This window comes from Colletotrichum destructivum, chromosome 3 (assembly GCF_034447905.1).
Source record: "Colletotrichum destructivum chromosome 3, complete sequence".
Lineage (NCBI taxonomy): Eukaryota > Fungi > Ascomycota > Sordariomycetes > Glomerellales > Glomerellaceae > Colletotrichum > Colletotrichum destructivum.
The window spans coordinates 2,294,640-2,314,673 of NC_085898.1; the positions used below are offsets into that span (position 1 = coordinate 2,294,640).

Here is a 20,034-nt window from a genome sequence, read left to right on the forward strand (position 1 = left end):
TCGTTATGAAGACGAGAGCGAGCTTGCTTGCGAGAGAGGATGCAAGGCATGAAGCAATATGCAAGTTTGGCATCCGAGAATCCCATGTCCGAATCGCTCCCTAGAACCCTGGGCATCGTTCCCGCAAAAGGCGGCCATACGCGGGTACGCAATTTGGATCATCAGAGCCGCGACCCATTCAGGAGAGTACGGCCCTTGCATGAGACAGACCCTTTGGCCGCTGGCGGCAACAACTTCGTCTTCTGTTTCTACACAGCAAGGTAGGCAGGCAGGCACCTGAACTGCTTATATCCATGTGTTGTGCCACCGTGTCGTTCGTCGCCTTGCTTCCGCAAAAGCCGCACAGGCGGCTCGATGGCAGACTGGCAACGTGTTGCAGACCATAATAGATCATGCCTGCTTGGCATCCTCGCCCATGCTTTTGTTGCTGACGGAACGAGATGACGTACGACTCGCAGACGGAGGAGCGGGAAGGGGGCCTTTGGGCATGTGGTTTTTGGCTGGCGCAAACCCGCCCGCCCGCCACCATCAAGCATGAACACTAGAATTAAGCGGCCGCGGCGGAAATCTTGTTGAGAGTCTCACGTGGGTGTCGAGTCGAGGAGCAGCCCCCGTTCCACAGTCCCGGATGAGACGAGATGGATTGGCGATACTGTGTGCGGCCAGCCTGCCCACCTACCATCTCTGCTCCTGCTGGCCGGTGAGATGGTCTTGGCCAAGCTGTTCCCATGCTCCCATGCTCTCTCGCCTGGGCCAACCTTGTCTTTTCATTAGGTGGTAGCGTGCGTGCAGGTGGTTGATGTGGGGATCCCATGAAGATAATAGAGCCGATACAGTTCTTAACATGACAAGCGCACTGTCTCGACAGTGGCTTGGCTCCATTAGTCAGTGAACGCGGCCATGAAGGTGCCTCTGTCACCATCGGTTTCAAGCTGCCTGGAGAGAGCAGACGCTGACCGCGAGATGGTGACGAATACGTGTTGCCGCCAGTAGATTAGGTCGTTGCCTGTTGGTCTGAAGCGGTGATTGCGACGCAGCGGGCTCGAGGGGGGGAGGGGCTCGAGTCCACGATTGTCGTTTCTCAATTTACCCAGCAAAGGGAACAGACATAAGAACCCGGAGGCGGTCCCATGCAGGTCTGAACACGATAGTCTCAAGAGCTCAGTCCTGCGATACTAGGGTCGACGAAGCAATTCCTGCCAGTGCAATTCGACAAATTCGCTACCTACCTTAGGTAGTATCCGTACTCGAGCCAACTCGACTTGGCTGTGCTTCCTTCCCCAGCCACCATAAAGCCAGCGACCCAGCCTGGTGAAGGCGAAGACGACGATACCCCGTGCATCACGCATCGGCTCACCAAGATCTGAGGTACCTTTTCCCCCTCGCCCATGTCACATCCCAGTCAATCAGAGCGCAAAAGTGAGCGAAAGTGCGTTCCCTCCCGTACCCCACCACACTACTTGCCAGGTCCAAGAGGTGAGGTGGGCGACCAGTAAAGGAGCAAAAGCACAGGCCCCCGAGCTCATTGGGTGGACGAGAGACAAGAGAAATTGCTAAAGCGGCCACTCCTTCCCCCGGGCACGCTGCCACTCTGTGCCACCTGTTCCACGCTCCTACCTACCCACCTTTGCCCGCCGCAGCCATTTGCTCACCCACAAGTCGGGTTAGGTCTGCTTCTGACATCGAAACCTGGCCCGCCAGCAGCAAAGCAGCAGCCAACGAAACGCCGAGGAGCGGCAGCCAGCGCTCACCGCACACTGTGCCTGCCATTCCCACTCTTCTCCTTCTTCCCCCCTCCTCCACCCAAAATCGACTACCTCTCATCTTCCCGTAACCTTTCCCACTTCCGACCTCATCACCCATCGACGTGCTCTCTCCAAGTTCTTTGCCATCCGCTCAGGACTTTTGCCAGTTCCATCTCGCTCCTACGATTCCGGAATCGAGTGAGCTGTCTTCAATTCCCTCTACAAATCCTCTCTATTTTCCCAGTCCTCACCCACCACCCTAATTCAAAATGGAAGGTACGTGACGCCATCTCTGTCAACAACCCTTCCCGGCTCGACGCTGCCACGTCTCCGCCACCCGCCGTCGCGATGCTCGGCATCCATCGACTCGCATCTTGTTTTGTCTTCGATCGCTAACGTCCGTCTCTGCAGAGGAGGTTGCCGCCCTCGTTATCGACAATGGGTAAGCTTTCCCCGCCGTCTCACCGACCATTTCCGCCTCTTGGGCCTCGAAGAGATCTGGCCAGCCGTCAGCCCTCACAACATCCCATTGGCACATGATCCATCGATCACGCATCCCCTACAATGAGTTTGGTTCTGACTTGAGTCCAGTTCGGGTATGTGCAAGGCCGGTTTCGCCGGTGACGATGCGCCCAGAGCTGTCTTCCGTAAGCCCCCCTCACCCGCACCCGCAGACCGCAGTCTTCACCCCCTTCAGGGGTATCGAGATTCGGTCAAAGACAGTCGGTATTGTCGATTCTAACCAGCTCGCAGCCTCCATTGTCGGTCGCCCCCGTCACCATGGGTAGGTTCCAATCCTCGCTGCGGCATTTCCCCTGCCCGCCGCTGCCTCGACCTAACACCTGAATAGTATCATGATCGGTATGGGCCAGAAGGACTCCTACGTCGGTGATGAGGCACAGTCGAAGCGTGGTATCCTGACGCTCCGTTACCCCATCGAGCACGGTGTTGTCACCAACTGGGATGACATGGAGAAGATTTGGCACCACACCTTCTACAACGAGCTCCGTGTCGCCCCCGAGGAGCACCCTGTCCTTCTGACTGAGGCCCCCATCAACCCCAAGTCCAACAGAGAGAAGATGACCCAGATCGTCTTCGAGACCTTCAACGCCCCCGCGTTCTACGTCTCCATCCAGGCCGTCCTGTCTCTGTACGCCTCCGGTCGTACCACCGGTATCGTCCTCGACTCCGGTGACGGTGTCACCCACGTCGTCCCTATTTACGAGGGTTTCGCCCTTCCCCAGGCCATTGCCCGTGTCGACATGGCCGGTCGTGACTTGACCGACTACCTGATGAAGATCCTTGCCGAGCGCGGCTATAGCTTCTCCACCACCGCCGAGCGTGAAATCGTTCGTGACATCAAGGAGAAGCTCTGCTACGTCGCCCTTGACTTCGAGCAGGAGCTCCAGACCGCTTCCCAGTCCTCCAGCTTGGAGAAGTCCTACGAGCTTCCCGACGGTCAGGTCATCACCATCGGCAACGAGCGTTTCCGTGCCCCCGAGGCTCTCTTCGCTCCTTCCGTCCTGGGTCTTGAGAGCGGTGGTATCCACGTTACCGTCTTCAACTCCATCATGAAGTCCGACGTCGACGTCCGTAAGGACCTGTACGGTAACATTGTCATGGTACGTTTTTTTCACCTCCTTAGACAAGGAAGACCAGCCCCTAATAATCGCTTTTCAGTCTGGTGGTACCACCATGTACCCTGGTCTTTCCGACCGTATGCAGAAGGAGATCACTTCTCTTGCTCCTTCTTCCATGAAGGTCAAGATCATTGCTCCCCCCGAGCGCAAGTACTCCGTCTGGATCGGTGGTTCCATCTTGGCCTCCCTGTCTACCTTCCAGCAGATGTGGATCTCCAAGCAGGAGTACGACGAGAGCGGTCCCTCTATTGTCCACCGCAAGTGCTTCTAAGGTAAGTAGTGTAACATCTGTAGAGTTGCGGGATTCATCGCGTACTAATCTGTCTGCAGCGACTTGCTTACCGAACCACATCCTCGCCCTTCCGAAAGCACATCGATCCCAAAGAGCTCACGACCGGTGCAAGGTCCCTTCGGCGTTGCATGTATCGCGGTCAGGTCTCATATTGGCGAAAAGTTGTTGACATGGTCAAGAAGTTTGGGTCGACCCTTATCCCGAAAGATTTGGTCCTTGTTTTGTAGCAGGGCGCGCGTGGGCGCGTATAGGGGCGGACACGTCTGCAGCTGAGGTCGATCATACAATACACTTTGCTTACTGTTCCCGAGTTTCGCACATCCGGTATTATTGTGATGTTTTCATTATCACGATATTGATTTTAGCCAGGAGTAGAGATAATCAGTTTATTCTCCAGATGATCTACTACGTTACGATGCTATGTGATGTTACAGTCTCGTGCTTTGCACATCTGGGCTGACGTCCGGTGAAAGTGATGATGGTTCAGCGGCGGTCGGTGCGCTGTTCGTCTGGTCCTCAGCATGTTGCTCTCGGATCTCCACCTCGGCCGTTTCGCCCTGTGCCTTTTCTTCCTCCAGCTGGCGGTACTTTCTCTTGCTCTTTTTCGAGGCGCTCGCTGCCTTCTTCCGCTTCACCTCGCCTACTATGGCAGAACGACTCTGCTCTCCGTTCTGCAGGTCGTCAATCTTTTGCGCCAGGATCTCGCGGGCAATCTTGCGGTTCTGGGTTCGGGAGCGGGTGGCCTGGGACTTGACGACGATGCCTGTGGGGATGTGTTTGAGTTGCACGGCCGAGCTCGTCTTGTTCTATAGGGTGGAGGGGCAGACAAGCTAGTCAGTCATGCGGATTCAGGCACTGCTTGGATAGAGCTCCAAGCCGCCCGGGGACAAAGCCGGAGGGAGGCTTACAATCTTTTGGCCACCCGGCCCACTGCCCTTGAGGTAGGACTCTTCGATGTCCGAGTCTGGGGGCGGTCTGGGCCTGGGTGGCATCTCGTGCTTCTTCAACGCCGCGGAGGGGGATGCGCTGAAGAAAGCGACGAGGGGCAGGCGATAACGGTGCTGCGGCGCCGGCCTCGCCGCGAGGCAGCGGCAGCGCATGAGGGCATTGGCGCCCACGGTAGAGGCTGCGGCTCCAGCTCGGTGGGCGAGGCGGGTCAGAAGGGGTAGCGATAGAGGGGGAGGCATCGCGTGCACCGGGCCATTGTCCGTGGGTGATGGGACTGAGGTTTCGAGATAGTCCGTTTGGCTGGTGTTCACAGCGTTGGGGAGGTGTTGCACTTGATGCCAGCCGGCCGCCGGCTGGAGTGCATGACTGGTCTAAGGGATGTTGGAATTGGGGCGACCAATCAGTGGTGAAATTTGGTACAGGCGGGGGGACACTGGATGTGCTGGAGGTGATCGCTGTAAATTGGCCGACCCGCCTTTTGTTCTGCTGGCAAGTGTGGACACTGCCGTGGAACCCCGACAGCGCCTCCTTCCACACCTCACGCGGATTCGGTTGCCTTTTGTCGCGCGGGCCCCCATTTCTCTGATAAGATTCCCGCGCGAACCGTCTCGGGCGAAAGTTTGGCTCCTCCTCCTACTTCCGTAAACACGGTAGAAAACACCATCCACCCCGGGCTTCTCCTTGTCGACGGCATTTACGTACGAGCAATTGGAAGGAGATTTTTGGATTAGACTTTCCCTGGCGACGTACATTCCCTCATTTCTTTCCTCCGCGACGAGAACGATAGACTTGGCACACGCAAGCTCCTCTTCGCCTCCCCTTTTCCACGCATGTGCTTGTGACGTGCGGGCGAGCGAATCCGTCTCCTCGAACCACGGGTCGAAAATCGCAATCCGAGCGACGAATACCCAAATAAGACAGACGCGACATTCAACCACCACCCTCAGCGAATAGTCAAAGAAAATGTCGGCCCTCCAGTCCTTCAGCAAGTGGCTGCACCTGAAGCAGTACCAAATCGAGGTCACCTTCAGTGTCTACATCTTCACGCCCCTGGAAAAGTTCATCTTTTGTACGTTTGCATGCTCTCTGGAGACTATCGCCGCCACCCCCCCCCCCCCCCCCCCCCCCCGTCTTGATTGTCGCTGGATGAACTCGGAAGAACCTGGCTAACTCCTCCCCACAGACACCGTCCTCTTCCTCCTCAGCAGCTTGACCATTATTGCGACCGTCCTCTACCTGCCCCAGCACATCGCCTTCCTCATGAGCCGCGCCTGGTTCTACATGCACGGCGACCCGATCGACGCCGTTGTCGAAGCCGTGGTTGACGCTGTTGAGGTCACGAAGGCCGCTGTCGAGAGCGTGCTGACGGCCGGGTCGACCACGACTGCCGCGGCCCTGGCACAGGAGACTGTCGAGCTCGTCAAGGAGCTGTAGGGTGGCTCTCCTCTCCTCTCCTCTCGCTGTCCCGTATGTGGACTGTGAGAAGGGACAATGGTAATGTACTGGATGACAAAACAAGAACAAAAGGGAGGAATGGGTGGTATTAATAGCGACACGCTTGGCGGGCGTCCGATGAAGAGCTCGAAGGGCGTTGTGCGGAGGCTGTCGTGCCGTGTTTTTCTTCTGCTTTACTTCCGGCGCGGGCGTTTGTGTTGATTTGCCCCTTTCTTGGTTCGGCTTGGGTGGCCTGTACGAAGACACATGTATGTAAAACTCGTGCGCATGCGCGATGCATGTCTAATCATACCCTCATATATAAAGACTCAATGGAAATCCCTCCCATCTACGGGAGGACATGGATTCATTCGACCGTGGTTTCGGACGCTCCCAGCCTGGTGAAGCTGTATATCCTCAGGGAACTATCCTCGCCGGCGATGGCCAGTTCGTCTGTGTCGTTACTATCATCTGACGGACGCCAGGCGAGCTGGGCGACTGGCTTGGGTAGGCACAGGCTGTGAAGAGTGGTCAGCTAAATTTCTAAGGCATGGTTGAATGCAAATGGGGGGGCTTGGGGCTTACTGTGACGCCAGCTGGACCGTCCCAGCCGACTGGAAGGTCTCGGGGGCCAAGGTACAAAGCGAGATCTTGCCAGACTCGGTGCCCACGGCGAGGACGATCTCGCCCCCGGCACTCTGTCTACCGAGGAAGTCGACGGCCGTGACAGGCCCGTCGAAGGCGATGCTAGACGCCAGGGCGAACTCCGTCTTGCCGCCCTCCTGGGTCTTGGCTACCCAGACCTTAGCGTTCTTGTCACGTCCCGCCGTAACGAAGACCCTCACGCCCGTGGAGGGGGCCCACGCGGCATCTAGGATCATGCGGGTGTGGCCTTTGGGGTTGGCCTGGAGAAGCTGGTACTTCGAGTGCTCCCGGTCGTCCCGCTCGAAGACGGCCCACTGCCTGTCTCGTCCGACGCTCAACAGGAACCTGTCGTCCGGCGAGAAGCGCAGCCTCGTGGCCGTCAGGGAGTGCGCCGTCAAGGGCGGCCTAACCTCGGTCCACCTCTCCGTCTCGAAGATGCGAATGACGGCGTGGTTCAGCGAACTGGCCTTGCAGGCGCTGGCGATCAGCTTGCCGTCGTGGCTCGCGGCCAGGCAGGAGATCTCGTAGCCGTGGCCATAGAGCTTCTCCGTCTCGGGCCAGAGGGTATGCCGCGATAACGACTCCTCGAAGGGCGGGTGGTCGATGTCGAGCATGGACTTGCGCACGATGGTGGCCGGGTCGATGGCCTCGCGGTCGTATTGGCTGTCGGCCTCGACTTCTTGGTCGTCGTCAACGGCGTCGATGGCCTTATTGGAGAGACCCAGGACAGGCATGTTGGCGCCATCGGGCATGGACTCGGCCGGCGTGTCCGTCTCGATGCCGCCGAGGGTCCGCAGCATCTGCGCCACGGCGCGCGGCTCGCTGAAGACGCGCATGAGCTTTTCGTCGGCGCCCGAGACGAACTGCGAGGCGCCGAGGGTATCGATGCAGTTCAGGTCGTAGCCGTGGATCTGGGGGCGGGACATTTCGTGCCACGAGCGGGCAGCGGTGGCGGCGTCGCCGCGCTTCCAGCAAGCGTGGAGGCGAGTGGTCTGGTCGGAGCTCGTCGACATGAGGTAGTCCCCGTCACGCGACCAGGCGATGCCCGTGACGGTTCTTGTATGGCCGGTCACGGCGATGGCGGGCCGCCACTCGTCTCGCTCATCGCTGTAGACCCAGCGGCGCCAGCTTCCGGTCCGGCCGAGGCAGACGACGGACTTGCCGTCGGGGGCCCAGAGGCCCGTCCAGAAGCCGCCGATGCTGCCCGTCGCCGTCGTCGCACCCTTTTCTCGGCTGATCTCGCCAAGCCTGGCCATGCTGACCCAGATGCCAGACGTGGCGTCGGCCTCCCACATGGCGAGAGAATTGTCCGCGGACGTCGACAGCAGCTGGAGCTTGCCGTTCCGCGTGAACCACTTTGCGCTGTAGATCCAGTCCTCATGGCCTAGGAGGAGGGCCTCGAATGTGATGGAAAAGTCTTTGCCGGCCGACTGAAGCCGATGAGCCTTGTTCGAAGGGGACTTGCCGGGAAGGTAGGCACCGCTCAAGGGATCCGACCCCTCTGCGGCGAGCGACGGCAAGTCCTTGCCTAAGTGAAGACGCCAAAGACGGACGTACTTGTCCTGACTCGCTGAAGCGAGCAGCAGATCGCTGTTCGGCTCGGTGTTCTCCCAGGTGAAGTCAAGGGACCGGATCCAGCCTTCGTGGCCCGATAGCGTGGCCTGGAGCTTGAAGTCTAGTGTCTCTTCAGCGGCTGCGACAAAAATCTGAACAAACGTCTTGGTTCCGGCCGCCGCCAAAACGAAGACATCCTCGGCCTCGTCGAGTGCTGTAAGGGCCAGGCATAGAGGGAAGTATCTGGGGCTGGTCTTGATGGTCTGACGCAACTGCAGCTGGCCGCCGCTGAGCTGCCAGATCTTGATGGTCGCGTCAGCAGCCCCTGAGGCCAGGAGGACCTGCTTGGATGTTCTTTTTGATTGGAGAATAGCTATGCAATTCACAGGCGCCATGTGGTCATGGATCGTCTGTACGCACTCGGCCTGGTTGGTCTTAGGGTCCAGGGACCAGACTCTAAGGGTCTGGTCATCGGAGCCGCTGACGAGGAGTTTGCGGTCCTCACCGTCCACTTGGGGGAGGAACTTTACCGCTTTGACGACCTCCTTGTGCCCACTAATAAGTGCGGTAATTCCTTCATCATTTTTTGACTTCATATTCTCGTCAGTCCGGGTACTGTAAAGGTGACACACTGGATAGAGGGCTCACGGATGGCGCCCACAAGGCGATGTTGGAGTCGGCGCCAAAGGCAAGGAGACCACACGGGCTCCAGTCAGCAACAGCGGTCTGTCTGTTGGCGCCTGTAGACAGGTACTCGATGGATGGCTGGGCGGCCGTCATATTGTCCCTTGTCGTCGCGGTTCTTATTTTATTTTGTTTCGTCGACGAAGTGACTCTGAGGGTTGCACAATACGGCTACGTGATTGGCTCCCCGGCGGTAGTCGAGAGGTGAAGTTGAAATTTTCTTGGTGGGGTGCACTTGGGCGGCGGTCCTGGCTTACACCAAAAGTTACAGCGAGCTACAGCGGCATCAGGGGACGCAAAGCCGAGTGGACAAGCCGCCGCGCCGTTTGCTCCACAGGCTCACAGGCTCCTAGGGCCTCGAGGACAGGCCAAAAGTTCCAGCGCCTGTTCGCTACCTGACGGACTCTCTCCCCGTCCACAATCCCTACCATCTGTGCCGTGCCTTACATTCGTCACTTGTTCCATACATCAGTCCGTGCCTTGGACCTGACAAGCAAACAAACTCAATTGCGATTACGTCTCATATAATATTCTTCGCTTATTCTCCGACAACCCGCGCTGCTGCCGGCGCGTTGTACTTGGTCAAATATATTGTTTTTCAGGTCTCGCAAAAGAAACATAAGGGAAAGCAAAAGAAATGGCTGCAGACGCTGCAGATGCGGGGGAAAAGATCTCCATCGTTGTCGAATTCTCGTGAGTCGCATTCTCACCGCATTTGCCCCTCCTTCGTCTCAGCATGCAGTGCCTTCTTGTGCCCAAGATCCATCTCCTGGCTTCGAACTGAGACTCATCCCATCCGGACTGACGGAGACGTTCGAAAGAGGGTTCACGTTGGCACATATGCATGTTATGATGGGCTAGATACAGGATGTGTTCATGCTGACACGGCTCTTTCTACAGCGGCGGCCTGGAGATGCTCTTCTCTGATCAGCGGCGCCATGCCCTCTCCATCCCGGCAGTGAACAAGGACGGCAAGCCCGCAACGATTGCTTTTCTCATCGACTATCTCTGCGAGAACACGATGAAGGATTCGAGGAAGGATCTTTTCGTCCTCGATGGTCACCTGTACGTCTCGAAGCGGCATTGTCATACGCGCCGCCCCGATCCTCTTCATTTCGGCGGCATCATTCTTCTCCTTTCCTATCCTCACCCTGACCCCGCCCTCGACCTTGCTCGCATGAGTGCATCGCCACTCTTTCCACTCTCTTACAGGATCTACTTACCTTTAACTCTTGCAGAGTCATTAAAAGCAACGCTAACGCGGCCACCATAGTCGACCTGGTATCCTTGCTCTTATCAACGACGCAGACTGGGAACTCGAGGGGGAGGAGGCGTACGAGGTTCAAAGTGGTGACAACATCCTTTTCGTCTCGACGCTCCATGGAGGTTAGAGAGAGACTGAGAGACTGAGAAGGGGGAGGGGGCGTGGGCGATATTCGAGCCAATGGCACATCGACCTGCTTGGGCCCTGCAAGTGGTTGCGGCCGTATCTTTGGGTACCTGGAACTGGTAAGATGCATCCCCGGGGATGCGGCGCGGATAGAACGACGTTGAAACTTAGACGCCCTCCCCCACCCCATTTCTCCACTCTCTTCTTGCAGCCGCATCGCATCGCATTTGCCTCGACTAGTCTGCGGCCGTAGCCGTCAACTCGGCCGACGGGGGGACGCACGCCGTGCTTCCGACCGCTGAGTCTCTTCTTCTCTCTGAGCCTGTGTGCTCTGCGTGCTACATATACACCATAGCCCTACGTCCGTTGCCATGCCGCCAGCAACGCGATGAAACGCCCCGGCAGATACCTCCCCTGGTCCCCGCGACCCTGCAACTACCAACGCCTTGCCTGCCACATGTCTCTTAGTCGCATCGTGGCGGCTGCTTCTTCACCCCTCGTGTCCCCCTTGCTTCTTCGCTCTCTAGGAAACCCCGATTGCCCTCGTATCGTCTTGTCGTCGTCGTCCTATGTCCCCAGTGCAACGTTCATCGTGGCATCGCGCGCGGGATGGGCCTCCGGGAAGCCTGTCAACGTCGCATACACTGCCGCGCGCGACGTTGGACCCGATGGGATGGCGTTGCGTTGGGGGATTATCAACCAATTTTGGCGCCACTCGAGGCGGTCAAGGGGGTTCATGTCCGGTCGTCCACTATGTGTTTGCGGCCGAGATGACGGAGAGAAAGAGATTGGATCAGCGGACCTCATCTGGAGTGTACAAGCGCCAGCGGTAGTCCACTGCTGCACCGTAACGGGAAATGAAATGCTCTCCATGCTCACCTGAAAACGAGGCCATCACCAATGCTACCATTGAGCAGAGAAGCCAAGCAGCCGCGAGCCCCGGGGGGGGGGGGGGGGGGGTGGAGATTACAGGTACACTCTAGGCTCTATCTCCCCCGGCGCGCGCACATACGACGAGGCGGTGAAGAAATAAGGGGACCTCGTCATGATGATCGATGGTGTACATTTGCAGCAGGGTCGCTTGCTGCAGCCCTTTTTTTTTTGTATTCGCGTCAATATCCTTCTTTGCTGTTGGCCGCTGCGCCGTACATCTCTCGCCATGCTGCAGGAAGAAGCAAATCCGGAAAGACGCCAAATGCCGCCGTCCCCACGCCCCTCACCTCACCCCCTCCCTTCGCCGTACGTATGGGGTGACAGCGAGCCGGGGCGAAAAGGAAGGAAGAGAGAGGGCGCTTCTAGAAGGCCAGCTCGCGGATACACACCCGCCTCAAAGGCCCCCACGCACATGGCATTCTCATAAGCTATGCTCAAGATGGATTCTGATGCTTTCTCGGTCCTTGCATTCGTGAGTGGCGTTTATGGTATTCCAAATGCAAGCGGGAGACGTCACCCGTCCCGTTTGCAGAGCGTATTTATGCCCAGCCGACGAGTCCTTCTTTGCGTGACAGGACAGAACGAAAATAGCAACATCGACTGAGACTGGACCCTCCGTTTTCTCCAAAGGGCGCCGGATCTCTGTGCTCCTCTGCTCTTCTCACTGCTTTTGGCGGCACATCAGATCCTGCTGGTGGCTGGCGTGCCTGGGCTCGCCGTGAGACCCGGGCGGCACTTTTGGGGGAATCCGTGAGTAAACGTACGTTGGAGGGGAATATCATCGGGCGAGATGTTCGAGGATCATAAATAGGGAGGTATGATCCGATCAGTCGTGTTACACGGCTGCTGCTTGCTGAACGATCCATCCCATTGTCGTCGGACGTCGCCAGAACCCCTAGAATGACATGGAAAGGCTGAGACGGGTGGTTACCAAAGACGAGAGGATTGAGGACCTAGTACGAGGTAAAGCTAATGGAGTTGGTATTCTGATTGTCTACGTTCTTCGTGTGACGCGATCCGGACTGTCCATTCTGTTCTGCTATGCTAAGATGGGTGTATCATTTTTCTGTACTACGTGAATTCGACCCCGAGACAGAAACACTAAATAGGGATATATAAGAGAGTACGGTAACGACAAGGGTTAACACAATTTCGATTCGATCAACTTAACTGTTCACGTGACATTTTGTCAGACGGTTAGGTCAGTTGAGCCCTGGGACCAAAGGGCGGGCATGGCCCTTTGTGGTTTACACCACATACAGTTACGATTGTACTACTGAAGGGAGACACACGTCGGCCTGGACTGGCTGTGTCGCTACATTTATGTATGCAGTTCAAAGCGCGACGGTCAACTCGTTTTGAAACCGTCAGATATGTCCTATCCGAGTGAGATGCATTGTCCCTGTGGTAAAGTCATAGGGTTTCGTCAATAGGATTGTGTCAACTGCTGGCTGGGCTCTGTCCGGCTTTTCCTCAGTCGCTCAGATCGCCGAAGCAGAAACAAGCACTTGCAGCAAAACTGGCTTTCATATTGGTTGAGTACTACATCAATCTAATATGTCTAGGCGCTCCATCAGCATGTATGGCCGTTACCTCCGTCCGTGGTGGGGCCGAACACGCCGTTCGGCGCCGGCGTTAGCCCCGGTTGTCGATCGAGCCGGCCGCCGCCAGCTTAAGCCGAGTATATTGCCGGGATTACCAATTGACACAGCCACAATTTACAGTACTTTGGTTTGCGGTCTTACGGCCCAACAACTTCTTGCTGCCTGGAGCATCTGCTTTGATGGGAAAGCGGTGGGTACGTCAATCTAGGGGCCGTGTAAGCGGAGCCCGAGCGGGAATGCCGACATTTGATGCGGGACTGCAGCAAGAACAAAGTCGAGAGTGGAAGGAACCCATTTGGAGTGACGTCCCTCCACCCCCCTTCCATGTTCACGTGTATGAATGGAAGCTATGGTTACTCCGTCCCAGCTGCCCGGAGTTTCCGGTTTCTAGTCTCTTCGAACTGTTAGCACCGTAAGAGATAAGGCTATTAGATGGTTGAAGCAGGGTTTGGCCACGAAGCATGGTCCATAACAACCCGAGAGAAGGCCAACCGCGCTGACCTGGACCGGTGCCGAAGAGTCTTTGGGGGCAATTGCCAGAGTTGCGGAAGAAAAGAAAAGGGCTAGTCGGGCCCAGTGCCCAAAGACACTCAACTCAGTCTTGTCCGCGGATGAGCGTCGTGACCACGGAGCCTAAACAAATAGGGGCAAGAAGGTTTAGCACAGTTTTGCGTCTCATTGGATAGTAAAACGGTCAGATGCAACAAACAAATATCCCATCTCCCTGTTATTAACGGACTGATTGTCCGCAATTGCACTTGACATCTAAACAGAAAATTGACAGGTTGGTTAGTATGATCGAAGTAGATTACCTCAGTTTCATAACTCAAAATAGCGGGATGTCAGCATATATTGGGAGGGAAAGTTTATTATATTGAGCTTCTGTAAGTCTTCGTTCACAAATCCATGTCCTCTTTGGGGATAGATTGTACAGGGATGGTTGAAATGTCGCCAGTGGGCAACTAATTCGAAGGCAAGTTCCCAAAATGAAAAGCTCTCCCCAAATTCGGCAGTTAGAGTTTGGTGGTATGTGAGCTGCCATCGATCCCCGGACAGGGATTAGTCCCGATGGCGCGGTATGAAGACCAGAACACTACGTCTTCGACCGACAGCTTGGATAGAAGAAGTGAGCTCGCTTGTGGATCGACCTCACCGGTCAAGGCCTTCGCGCTCAAGCTGATGCGTCTTTTCTATCAATGGAACGCCTAGATGACCGGGCTAAGATGACATACACCTCAGCCGGCTTATGCCTCGCTTCATCTCACGTACCGTCGCTGTCCGTTCCGAAATAATCACATGTAAACATTAGACAATACCAATATCTATGTCGAACTCTCAAGTCCGAAAGCATGCGCCCACTGAAACTCCTCTAATGCAAGTCATGACGTCGTAAAAGAACTTATTTCTGCCCCGCTGGCTTCGCGGCCGCCATCGCTGCCATTCTTGCCTTACGAGCCGCTCTCCATCCGGGAGACTTGATGCGTAGCACTGTCACAAACGCCGAGTCAGCAAACAAGATCACAAAGGGCAATACCCATGAAGTTTGCGGAAAACATACCCATGACTGCTGAACCCACAAGGACCAGGTCCAAAAGTGCCAGCCCGGTGAAGCACCACCCGCTGCCCATCTTGGTGACGAGCGACGGGATAACGAGGGCGGCGATGGCGGCGCCGGGGTTCCGGAGCATGTTGCCGAGCGCGAAGGCGCCAGCAGCCTGCTGGGCTACGCACTCAGTCAGGAAGGCGGTCGTGGCCACAAACACCCAGTTCATACCGAAGCCAGCTAATGTCGCACAACGTCAGTTCTGTAGTCTCGCAAAGTTTGTAGAATGACCCAAACAACCTGAAAACAAGACAAAAAAGAATAGGAAAACGGGCAATTTTGCCGAAAGACAGGGCGGGCATGACTCACTCAGAAACGTGGCGACGAGGACGGCCGCGGGGTGCAGTGAGGCGTCGACGAACCACCCGTACATGACGCACCCGCCGGCGCAAACGAAGACGCCCCATATCTGGTCGGCGAGCCTGTTCTCGGGGTCGACGTGGTTGTCCGGGGACGCCTTGACGGCACGGGCACGACGCCAGTCAGAGAATCGCCCGCCAGCCATGGAGCCGACGATCATGGCGACGCCGACGGCGAGGAAACCAGCGCCTACTCCCGCGCTGGACCAGTTGTAGCGGGTGGCGAGCTCGGTGGGCAGCTGGACGGCGATGGCGAAGTATGTCGAGTAGAGCATGGCCGTGTTGAAGGTCACGATGCCGATGGGGGGGTAGCTGAAGAGGCGCCAGTAGCCGAGCAGAGTTGGCTTGGGAGGGGGAGGGCCTCTTTCCGACTCAGGGGCCAAGGACGAGGAGAGCTTGAGCGGGAAGAGGATGAAGCCGGACTCGGCATAGAGCTTGCCGCTCCCCACCCTGGCGCGCAGAGTCTCCGGCAGCATCAGAATGATGACAACCCAGAGAGCAAAGCCGGCAATGGCTATTTTGACGATGTTAGCTGACGGAGAGTTTGGCACGGGGTATGCATGGGAGCGCTCACCGAGAAAACCAAAGATCCAGCGCCACGAGGCGATTGTCAACGCTCCTCCTATTACAGGACCCAACACCGGTCCAAGCTGGGGGCCAAGCAGAAATATGCTCATTGCGAATGCTCTCTCCTTGGGCGGAGTCACCTAAGAAGAATAGTAGTTAGTGCGCGGTCGGATGGTGAAGCCGTCAAGTGTTACTCACATCTGCAACAGTACCCGCGCCCATGGACACCACAGCCGCGGACCCAAAGGCCTGCACAATCCGCAAGAAGACGAGAGCGCCGTAGTTGGCCGGAACCGCGGCCAGGAGAATGTTGGCCACGATGTAAATGGAGATGGAGATGATGTACAGTGGTCTCCTGCCCTTCCAATCGGCGAAACTTGCCCAGAACAACGGCTATCTCACGAGAACCAGTCAGCGTCTCTGATTCCATCTCGGAACAGAAAATTTAGCACTTACACCGACAGCGAACGTCAGCATGAAGACGGACACAGTGGCATTGATGGCGGTTGCGCTGGCGTGGAACTCCTGCTCCAGAACAGGTAGGGACGGCAGGTAGATGTTGCCGGCCAAGGGACCGAAACAGCCGGCAACGGTGACAACGATGAGGATAAAGCGTCTCCGCCACGGCGAAAATGCCGAGTATGCGGGCGGGGCACCGGCCTTCTTCTCGGGATCGGAGGTGGGTCCTGTCGGAGGTGGTGGGGCACTAGTGACGGCAGTGATCGGGACGCTGTGCGAGGACGTTGTGGAGTCTTTGATGGGCGTCGCCGTGCCGGATGTGGATGGGCTGGAGTCAGCCATCTTCGTGGAAAATTCAAGCAAAAACTAAAGATGCCCAGGAAAATTGCCTGCAAGAAGAAGAGACCAAGGAGGAGTGGAATAGAAGCAGGGCAAAGTGGTAAGAAAGAAAGTCTGAGGATGCCGGGTAAGATGAAGCAACACAGTTCCGGTGATTGCTGTTGCTAGCGGTCAAGACGGCCAAAAGGTAATGAGCCAGATGGGACTCGTAATTATGGAATGATCCGGCCTTCATTTAATAGCACCCTGCCTTTCGACTTGACAGGATCCGACCCCGGCAACTACCTAGTCGTGGGGTGAGATCCCGCTTGGAGGGCAGCGCCAGCCTGTCACTCTCTGGAAGGCGGCTGTGTGCGGGGGACTTAGGGGGGGCAGAGAGACCCCGCCTGAAAACCTAGTAAAGTAGGTAGGTGCCTACTCACCTTGGCATGTACCGGTACCTCTAGGTCCACTTACACCACTTGCGCCAACCACGTTAGGAAAATCGATGGAATCTCATCAAACTCTCTTTCCTGCTCTTTCCTGCTCCTCCCTCACTGCAAACAATCCTCGCACCAAGCTCCGCTTAGCGGCCCATGGATTTCCACGCCGACGCCCTCGTTCTGCGTCTTGTCCGGTGCGACTAGCGATGCGGCCGTTCGTACAGCCTGCAGGCCGTGCGACACGCCAACGTCGACATGCACAGACGCCGCGCTGCCTCAAAGACCAGTCCAACACATGCGGGCTATTTTCAGCAAAACAGCAAAGCCTCGTCCCTCCGCCGGACTGGATTCTAATCCCGTCTTTTGGGCGGCCCTCGTGCATGTCATATCATCTTTAGGCGTCGGAAATATCGCTACCCTAACTTTGGGTAGGGCTGAGAAGAAGAGCCCAAGAAGAAAACGGCGTCGGATCCGTTCCGTTCGATGGTCTCAATCTCGTACCCATGTAAGTGCTACCACCGTTGCTTCTTCCTTTTCTCTTCTTCTACTTCAAGATTTTTTTTCCTTGTCTCTCTCGGGACTCTGGAACCTCAAACATATAATTAACCTCACTAGTTATACTATTCAAGTCTTTCCTCACATAACAGGCGTCGAACTATCCAAGATGCTGCTGTTTTTGCTCAAGGTCTTTCTTCTCGCGGCGCTGTTAGTCGGCGCCGTCTACTACTTCTTTTTGCTGCCCCCAAAATACCCGCAAAACATCCCGGCAATCCCCTTCTGGGTTACTCTCATACCTTTCTTCAAAGACGTCGACCAGTCAGACATTTTCCGCGACTACATCGACCAGCCGCTGCGGACCCACGGGGCAGTCAAGATCTTTTTTGGCGCCCAATGGAATGTTCTGGTCCATCGGCCATCGTACCTGGTTGAGATATTCAAAGACGAGGACCTCTACGAAAAGAGCGGCAACCAGAAGAAGATTCCTCACAGCGTCCTCGCCGAATTCCTCGGTAGGCACCCGCGAACCCGCCACCTCCTTGTGCGAGAATCCTTGCTGACCTTGAAACCAGGCGACAACGTCATTTCCGCAAGAGGCGACGTGTGGAAGAACTATCGCGCAGTCATCAAGCCCGGCCTCCAACGGACCGTCGACGCAGACGTGATCGAGAACAATGCTGTCGGTCTTTGTCGCCTCCTCCGCGAATCCCAACAGCGGGAGGGGCGAGGCGGCGTCGCTGTGCAGGACCTGCTGCAGCGGTATTCCGTCTCCAACTTCACCGAGGCCGTCCTTGGCACCACGCTCCATGTAAGTCGCCCTTCAGCCCCCATCCCATGGTAACACGAGTCTAGCAAGGGTCCCCATCTGACCGCAGGCAATTTAGGCACTCGACCGGGCCGATGCCCCTATCAATCTCCTCCAGACGGCGGTCAAGAAAGAGATCTTCAAGCCAATCTTTATGAGCTTTCCCTTTCTCGACCGCCTGCCTCTCAAGTCTCGCTTGGCGGCGAGGCGCACGGTGGGCCTTTTCAAGAACGAGCTCAAACGAGGGCTGCAGGCGAGCCACCACCTTCACAAGCCTGCGGAGAAGACATCCTTGTCGGACCCGTCGGACATGTTGGGCAAGCGAATGCTTGACGCGCGAGCCTCGGGCCAGTGGGATGAGAAGCAGCTCCTCGACAACCTCACGGTGGCCTTCGTGGCTGGCCAGGAGAACCCGCAGCTGGCCATGATATCGAGCCTGTATCTGTTGGCAAAGCATCCAGTAAGTCCCGGTTGTGGCGCCCAGGCCCGCGCCGTCTTACGAAGGCGAGTCCTCGTGCTGACCGGTGTGTGTTCTGCGTGCAGGAGGCGCAAGAGGCTTTGCGCCAAGAAATCATTTCCAAGGGTGCCAAGTCTGCAGCAGATCTGGCCAAAGAGGACATGCCGTACCTCACCTCCCTCATTTACGAGTGCCTGCGGCTGTTCCCTCCCATTGGCCAATTGATCAACAGGAAGGCGGCGGAAACTGCAGTTCTGGGCGGCGACGTCGTCATCCCGAAGGGAACGTACGTCGGGTATCACTGCTATTCCACGAACCGGTGCCCGGTTGCTTGGGGCCCGACGGCCGACAAGTTCGATCCCGGTCGGTCCGTCTTACTTTCCCCCTTCCCGATTCTCCTAGGTCATTGCGCTCACGTTCGCAGATGGGGTTGCTCTTCGGAGGCAATCCAACAAAACTACCGACGCCGCCGAGCGAGGGGCGAGTGGATCAGTTTTCACGGTGGTGAGGAAAAGAGTCATGTTCTCTTGTCGTCCTGATGGCGGATGCTGACCGGTGGTAGGCAAGCGTGCATGTCTTGGCGAGAAATTTGCCATGCTGGAAATTAGAAGCACACTGATCCAACTGGTCAGCGAGTTCTCCTTCACGCTGGACCCGACGTGGATTGACCGCAAGACTCCTGTAAGTAGACTCGCTGCCCCTTGTTATGTCCCCGGGTGCCGCGATTCCCACTTTTTGGCAAGCACTGACGAGTGTTTCTCGCGTTTTCTTCCAGGCCGGGCCTCTCTATCCTCGGGCGCTCCGGCTGGTTTTCACAGAGCGGGAAAAGGGCGCTGCACGGTAAAGGAACCCAAAAGATCTACGCTGTCGGTTTCGCGTAGATTGAGTTTGATTGGTTTTCCAGGAGTTTAGATAGGGTTCTGGGGATGATAATCATAAAAGATATCTTAGCTAATAAGAGACGTGCTTTCCGATGAGCAAGGACCCATACTTTCCGCCCCCCTCCAAGACCCCTCCCTGTCCATGTTCTCCACAAAAGTACCTCTGCACGACCAGGGGTCAAGCTTCTAAATTCATTAATCGATCAGACGGCCGGCAACCAACGGAAGCGCTTCGTGCATACCCAGACAGCCATCCACGATCCTACAATTCCACGCAGGCCATGTTTCCCCCGTCCGATGCAGCCGCGACGCAGCCGCATCCCGCGCCAAGCAAGCCACGCCATCGCCACAGCCAACGAATCCCGCTGCGGCACCTTGCGGGATCTCGACTGGGCCGGCGTGGATAAGATATGCACGCATTCGTCCGGGTGCGGGTGTGGGCAACTCTGGCTCAGAGGACGAGCGAGACGGTAGCTTTGCAAGATGAATCGAGACGGCCGCAAGTGAGTGGGAGCGCATCGGAACCCCGCCGGCGAGGAGTCCGAATGGGACCACAACTCTGCGCCCCTTTGACAGTCGACAAGCATGACAGCCAAGCTAAGAGGATTTTGGGGACCGGGACCGAGCTGGAAGGTTGGCGTAGCTAGCGCGAGGTCGCATGGTTGGCCTTTAAGGTAGCGGGGGGCTTTGCTCCAGAGGTGATCTTAATGGCGTGATGCTGATGGGATCGTCAGTCGCATGAGCAATGAGCCTGGGTCGCCTACCTATTATTACC

General features: G+C 56.7%; 7 protein-coding genes across 7 annotated transcripts; 4 read left to right on the plus strand and 3 right to left on the minus strand.

Moving 5' to 3' along the window:
• Nucleotides 1-1,160: 1,160 nt before the first annotated feature.
• On the plus strand, nucleotides 1,161-3,972 carry CDEST_04778 (actin). The gene is made up of 7 exons (XM_062920937.1): nucleotides 1,161-2,021; nucleotides 2,157-2,187; nucleotides 2,337-2,392; nucleotides 2,499-2,529; nucleotides 2,596-3,367; nucleotides 3,426-3,657; nucleotides 3,716-3,972. The coding sequence occupies exons 1-6, from the start codon at nucleotides 2,015-2,017 to the stop codon at nucleotides 3,654-3,656; spliced, it is 1,128 nt and encodes a 375-aa protein (XP_062776988.1). The 5' UTR covers nucleotides 1,161-2,014; the 3' UTR covers nucleotide 3,657; nucleotides 3,716-3,972.
• Nucleotides 3,973-4,044: 72 nt separating this feature from the next.
• CDEST_04779 (Putative peptide chain release factor class I) lies at nucleotides 4,045-5,073 on the minus strand. The gene is made up of 2 exons (XM_062920938.1): nucleotides 4,586-5,073; nucleotides 4,045-4,483 (listed from the first exon to the last, which is right to left on the minus strand). Exons 1-2 carry the CDS (start codon nucleotides 4,862-4,864, stop codon nucleotides 4,106-4,108), a joined length of 657 nt encoding a protein of 218 aa, XP_062776989.1. The 5' UTR covers nucleotides 4,865-5,073; the 3' UTR covers nucleotides 4,045-4,105.
• Nucleotides 5,074-5,217: 144 nt separating this feature from the next.
• Nucleotides 5,218-6,082, plus strand: CDEST_04780 (Putative small subunit of serine palmitoyltransferase). Its single transcript, XM_062920939.1, has 2 exons — nucleotides 5,218-5,694; nucleotides 5,809-6,082. Exons 1-2 carry the CDS (start codon nucleotides 5,589-5,591, stop codon nucleotides 6,057-6,059), a joined length of 357 nt encoding a protein of 118 aa, XP_062776990.1. The 5' UTR covers nucleotides 5,218-5,588; the 3' UTR covers nucleotides 6,060-6,082.
• Nucleotide 6,083: 1 nt separating this feature from the next.
• Nucleotides 6,084-9,256, minus strand: CDEST_04781 (Putative elongator complex protein). The gene is made up of 3 exons (XM_062920940.1): nucleotides 8,907-9,256; nucleotides 6,645-8,848; nucleotides 6,084-6,577 (listed from the first exon to the last, which is right to left on the minus strand). The coding sequence occupies exons 1-3, from the start codon at nucleotides 9,036-9,038 to the stop codon at nucleotides 6,427-6,429; spliced, it is 2,487 nt and encodes an 828-aa protein (XP_062776991.1). The 5' UTR covers nucleotides 9,039-9,256; the 3' UTR covers nucleotides 6,084-6,426.
• A 1-nt stretch (nucleotide 9,257) lies between these two features.
• Nucleotides 9,258-10,884, plus strand: CDEST_04782 (Putative Beta-grasp domain superfamily protein). Its single transcript, XM_062920941.1, has 3 exons — nucleotides 9,258-9,635; nucleotides 9,843-10,007; nucleotides 10,216-10,884. Exons 1-3 carry the CDS (start codon nucleotides 9,580-9,582, stop codon nucleotides 10,331-10,333), a joined length of 339 nt encoding a protein of 112 aa, XP_062776992.1. The 5' UTR covers nucleotides 9,258-9,579; the 3' UTR covers nucleotides 10,334-10,884.
• A 3,010-nt stretch (nucleotides 10,885-13,894) lies between these two features.
• On the minus strand, nucleotides 13,895-16,383 carry CDEST_04783 (Putative major facilitator superfamily, MFS transporter superfamily). The gene is made up of 5 exons (XM_062920942.1): nucleotides 15,855-16,383; nucleotides 15,597-15,791; nucleotides 14,713-15,538; nucleotides 14,428-14,652; nucleotides 13,895-14,357 (listed from the first exon to the last, which is right to left on the minus strand). The coding sequence occupies exons 1-5, from the start codon at nucleotides 16,197-16,199 to the stop codon at nucleotides 14,269-14,271; spliced, it is 1,680 nt and encodes a 559-aa protein (XP_062776993.1). The 5' UTR covers nucleotides 16,200-16,383; the 3' UTR covers nucleotides 13,895-14,268.
• A 272-nt stretch (nucleotides 16,384-16,655) lies between these two features.
• Nucleotides 16,656-19,346, plus strand: CDEST_04784 (Putative cytochrome P450). Its single transcript, XM_062920943.1, has 8 exons — nucleotides 16,656-17,123; nucleotides 17,234-17,628; nucleotides 17,689-17,924; nucleotides 18,001-18,381; nucleotides 18,465-18,745; nucleotides 18,803-18,882; nucleotides 18,941-19,059; nucleotides 19,154-19,346. The coding sequence occupies exons 2-8, from the start codon at nucleotides 17,283-17,285 to the stop codon at nucleotides 19,220-19,222; spliced, it is 1,512 nt and encodes a 503-aa protein (XP_062776994.1). The 5' UTR covers nucleotides 16,656-17,123; nucleotides 17,234-17,282; the 3' UTR covers nucleotides 19,223-19,346.
• Nucleotides 19,347-20,034: the final 688 nt, after the last annotated feature.

Coding starts and splice junctions, on each gene's coding strand:
- CDEST_04778 (XM_062920937.1), top strand. Junction 2,393..2,498: donor TGCGCCCAGAGCTGTCTTCC/GTAAGCCCCCCT, acceptor ACCAGCTCGCAG/CCTCCATTGTCGGTCGCCCC. Junction 3,368..3,425: donor TGTACGGTAACATTGTCATG/GTACGTTTTTTT, acceptor ATCGCTTTTCAG/TCTGGTGGTACCACCATGTA.
- CDEST_04779 (XM_062920938.1), bottom strand. CDS start 4,864: ATGCCTCCCCCTCTATCGCTACCCCTTCTGACCCGCCTCGCCCACCGA. Junction 4,484..4,585: donor GGCCGGGTGGCCAAAAGATT/GTAAGCCTCCCT, acceptor TCCACCCTATAG/AACAAGACGAGCTCGGCCGT.
- CDEST_04780 (XM_062920939.1), top strand. CDS start 5,589: ATGTCGGCCCTCCAGTCCTTCAGCAAGTGGCTGCACCTGAAGCAGTAC. Junction 5,695..5,808: donor CCTGGAAAAGTTCATCTTTT/GTACGTTTGCAT, acceptor TCCTCCCCACAG/ACACCGTCCTCTTCCTCCTC.
- CDEST_04781 (XM_062920940.1), bottom strand. CDS start 9,038: ATGACGGCCGCCCAGCCATCCATCGAGTACCTGTCTACAGGCGCCAAC. Junction 8,849..8,906: donor TCGCCTTGTGGGCGCCATCC/GTGAGCCCTCTA, acceptor GAGAATATGAAG/TCAAAAAATGATGAAGGAAT. Junction 6,578..6,644: donor ACGGTCCAGCTGGCGTCACA/GTAAGCCCCAAG, acceptor CACTCTTCACAG/CCTGTGCCTACCCAAGCCAG.
- CDEST_04782 (XM_062920941.1), top strand. CDS start 9,580: ATGGCTGCAGACGCTGCAGATGCGGGGGAAAAGATCTCCATCGTTGTC. Junction 9,636..9,842: donor TCCATCGTTGTCGAATTCTC/GTGAGTCGCATT, acceptor CTCTTTCTACAG/CGGCGGCCTGGAGATGCTCT. Junction 10,008..10,215: donor TTCGTCCTCGATGGTCACCT/GTACGTCTCGAA, acceptor CGGCCACCATAG/TCGACCTGGTATCCTTGCTC.
- CDEST_04783 (XM_062920942.1), bottom strand. CDS start 16,199: ATGGCTGACTCCAGCCCATCCACATCCGGCACGGCGACGCCCATCAAA. Junction 15,539..15,596: donor GCGCGGGTACTGTTGCAGAT/GTGAGTAACACT, acceptor TATTCTTCTTAG/GTGACTCCGCCCAAGGAGAG. Junction 14,358..14,427: donor TGTGGGTTCAGCAGTCATGG/GTATGTTTTCCG, acceptor CGTTTGTGACAG/TGCTACGCATCAAGTCTCCC.
- CDEST_04784 (XM_062920943.1), top strand. CDS start 17,283: ATGCTGCTGTTTTTGCTCAAGGTCTTTCTTCTCGCGGCGCTGTTAGTC. Junction 18,746..18,802: donor GACAAGTTCGATCCCGGTCG/GTCCGTCTTACT, acceptor TCACGTTCGCAG/ATGGGGTTGCTCTTCGGAGG. Junction 19,060..19,153: donor GGATTGACCGCAAGACTCCT/GTAAGTAGACTC, acceptor GTTTTCTTCCAG/GCCGGGCCTCTCTATCCTCG.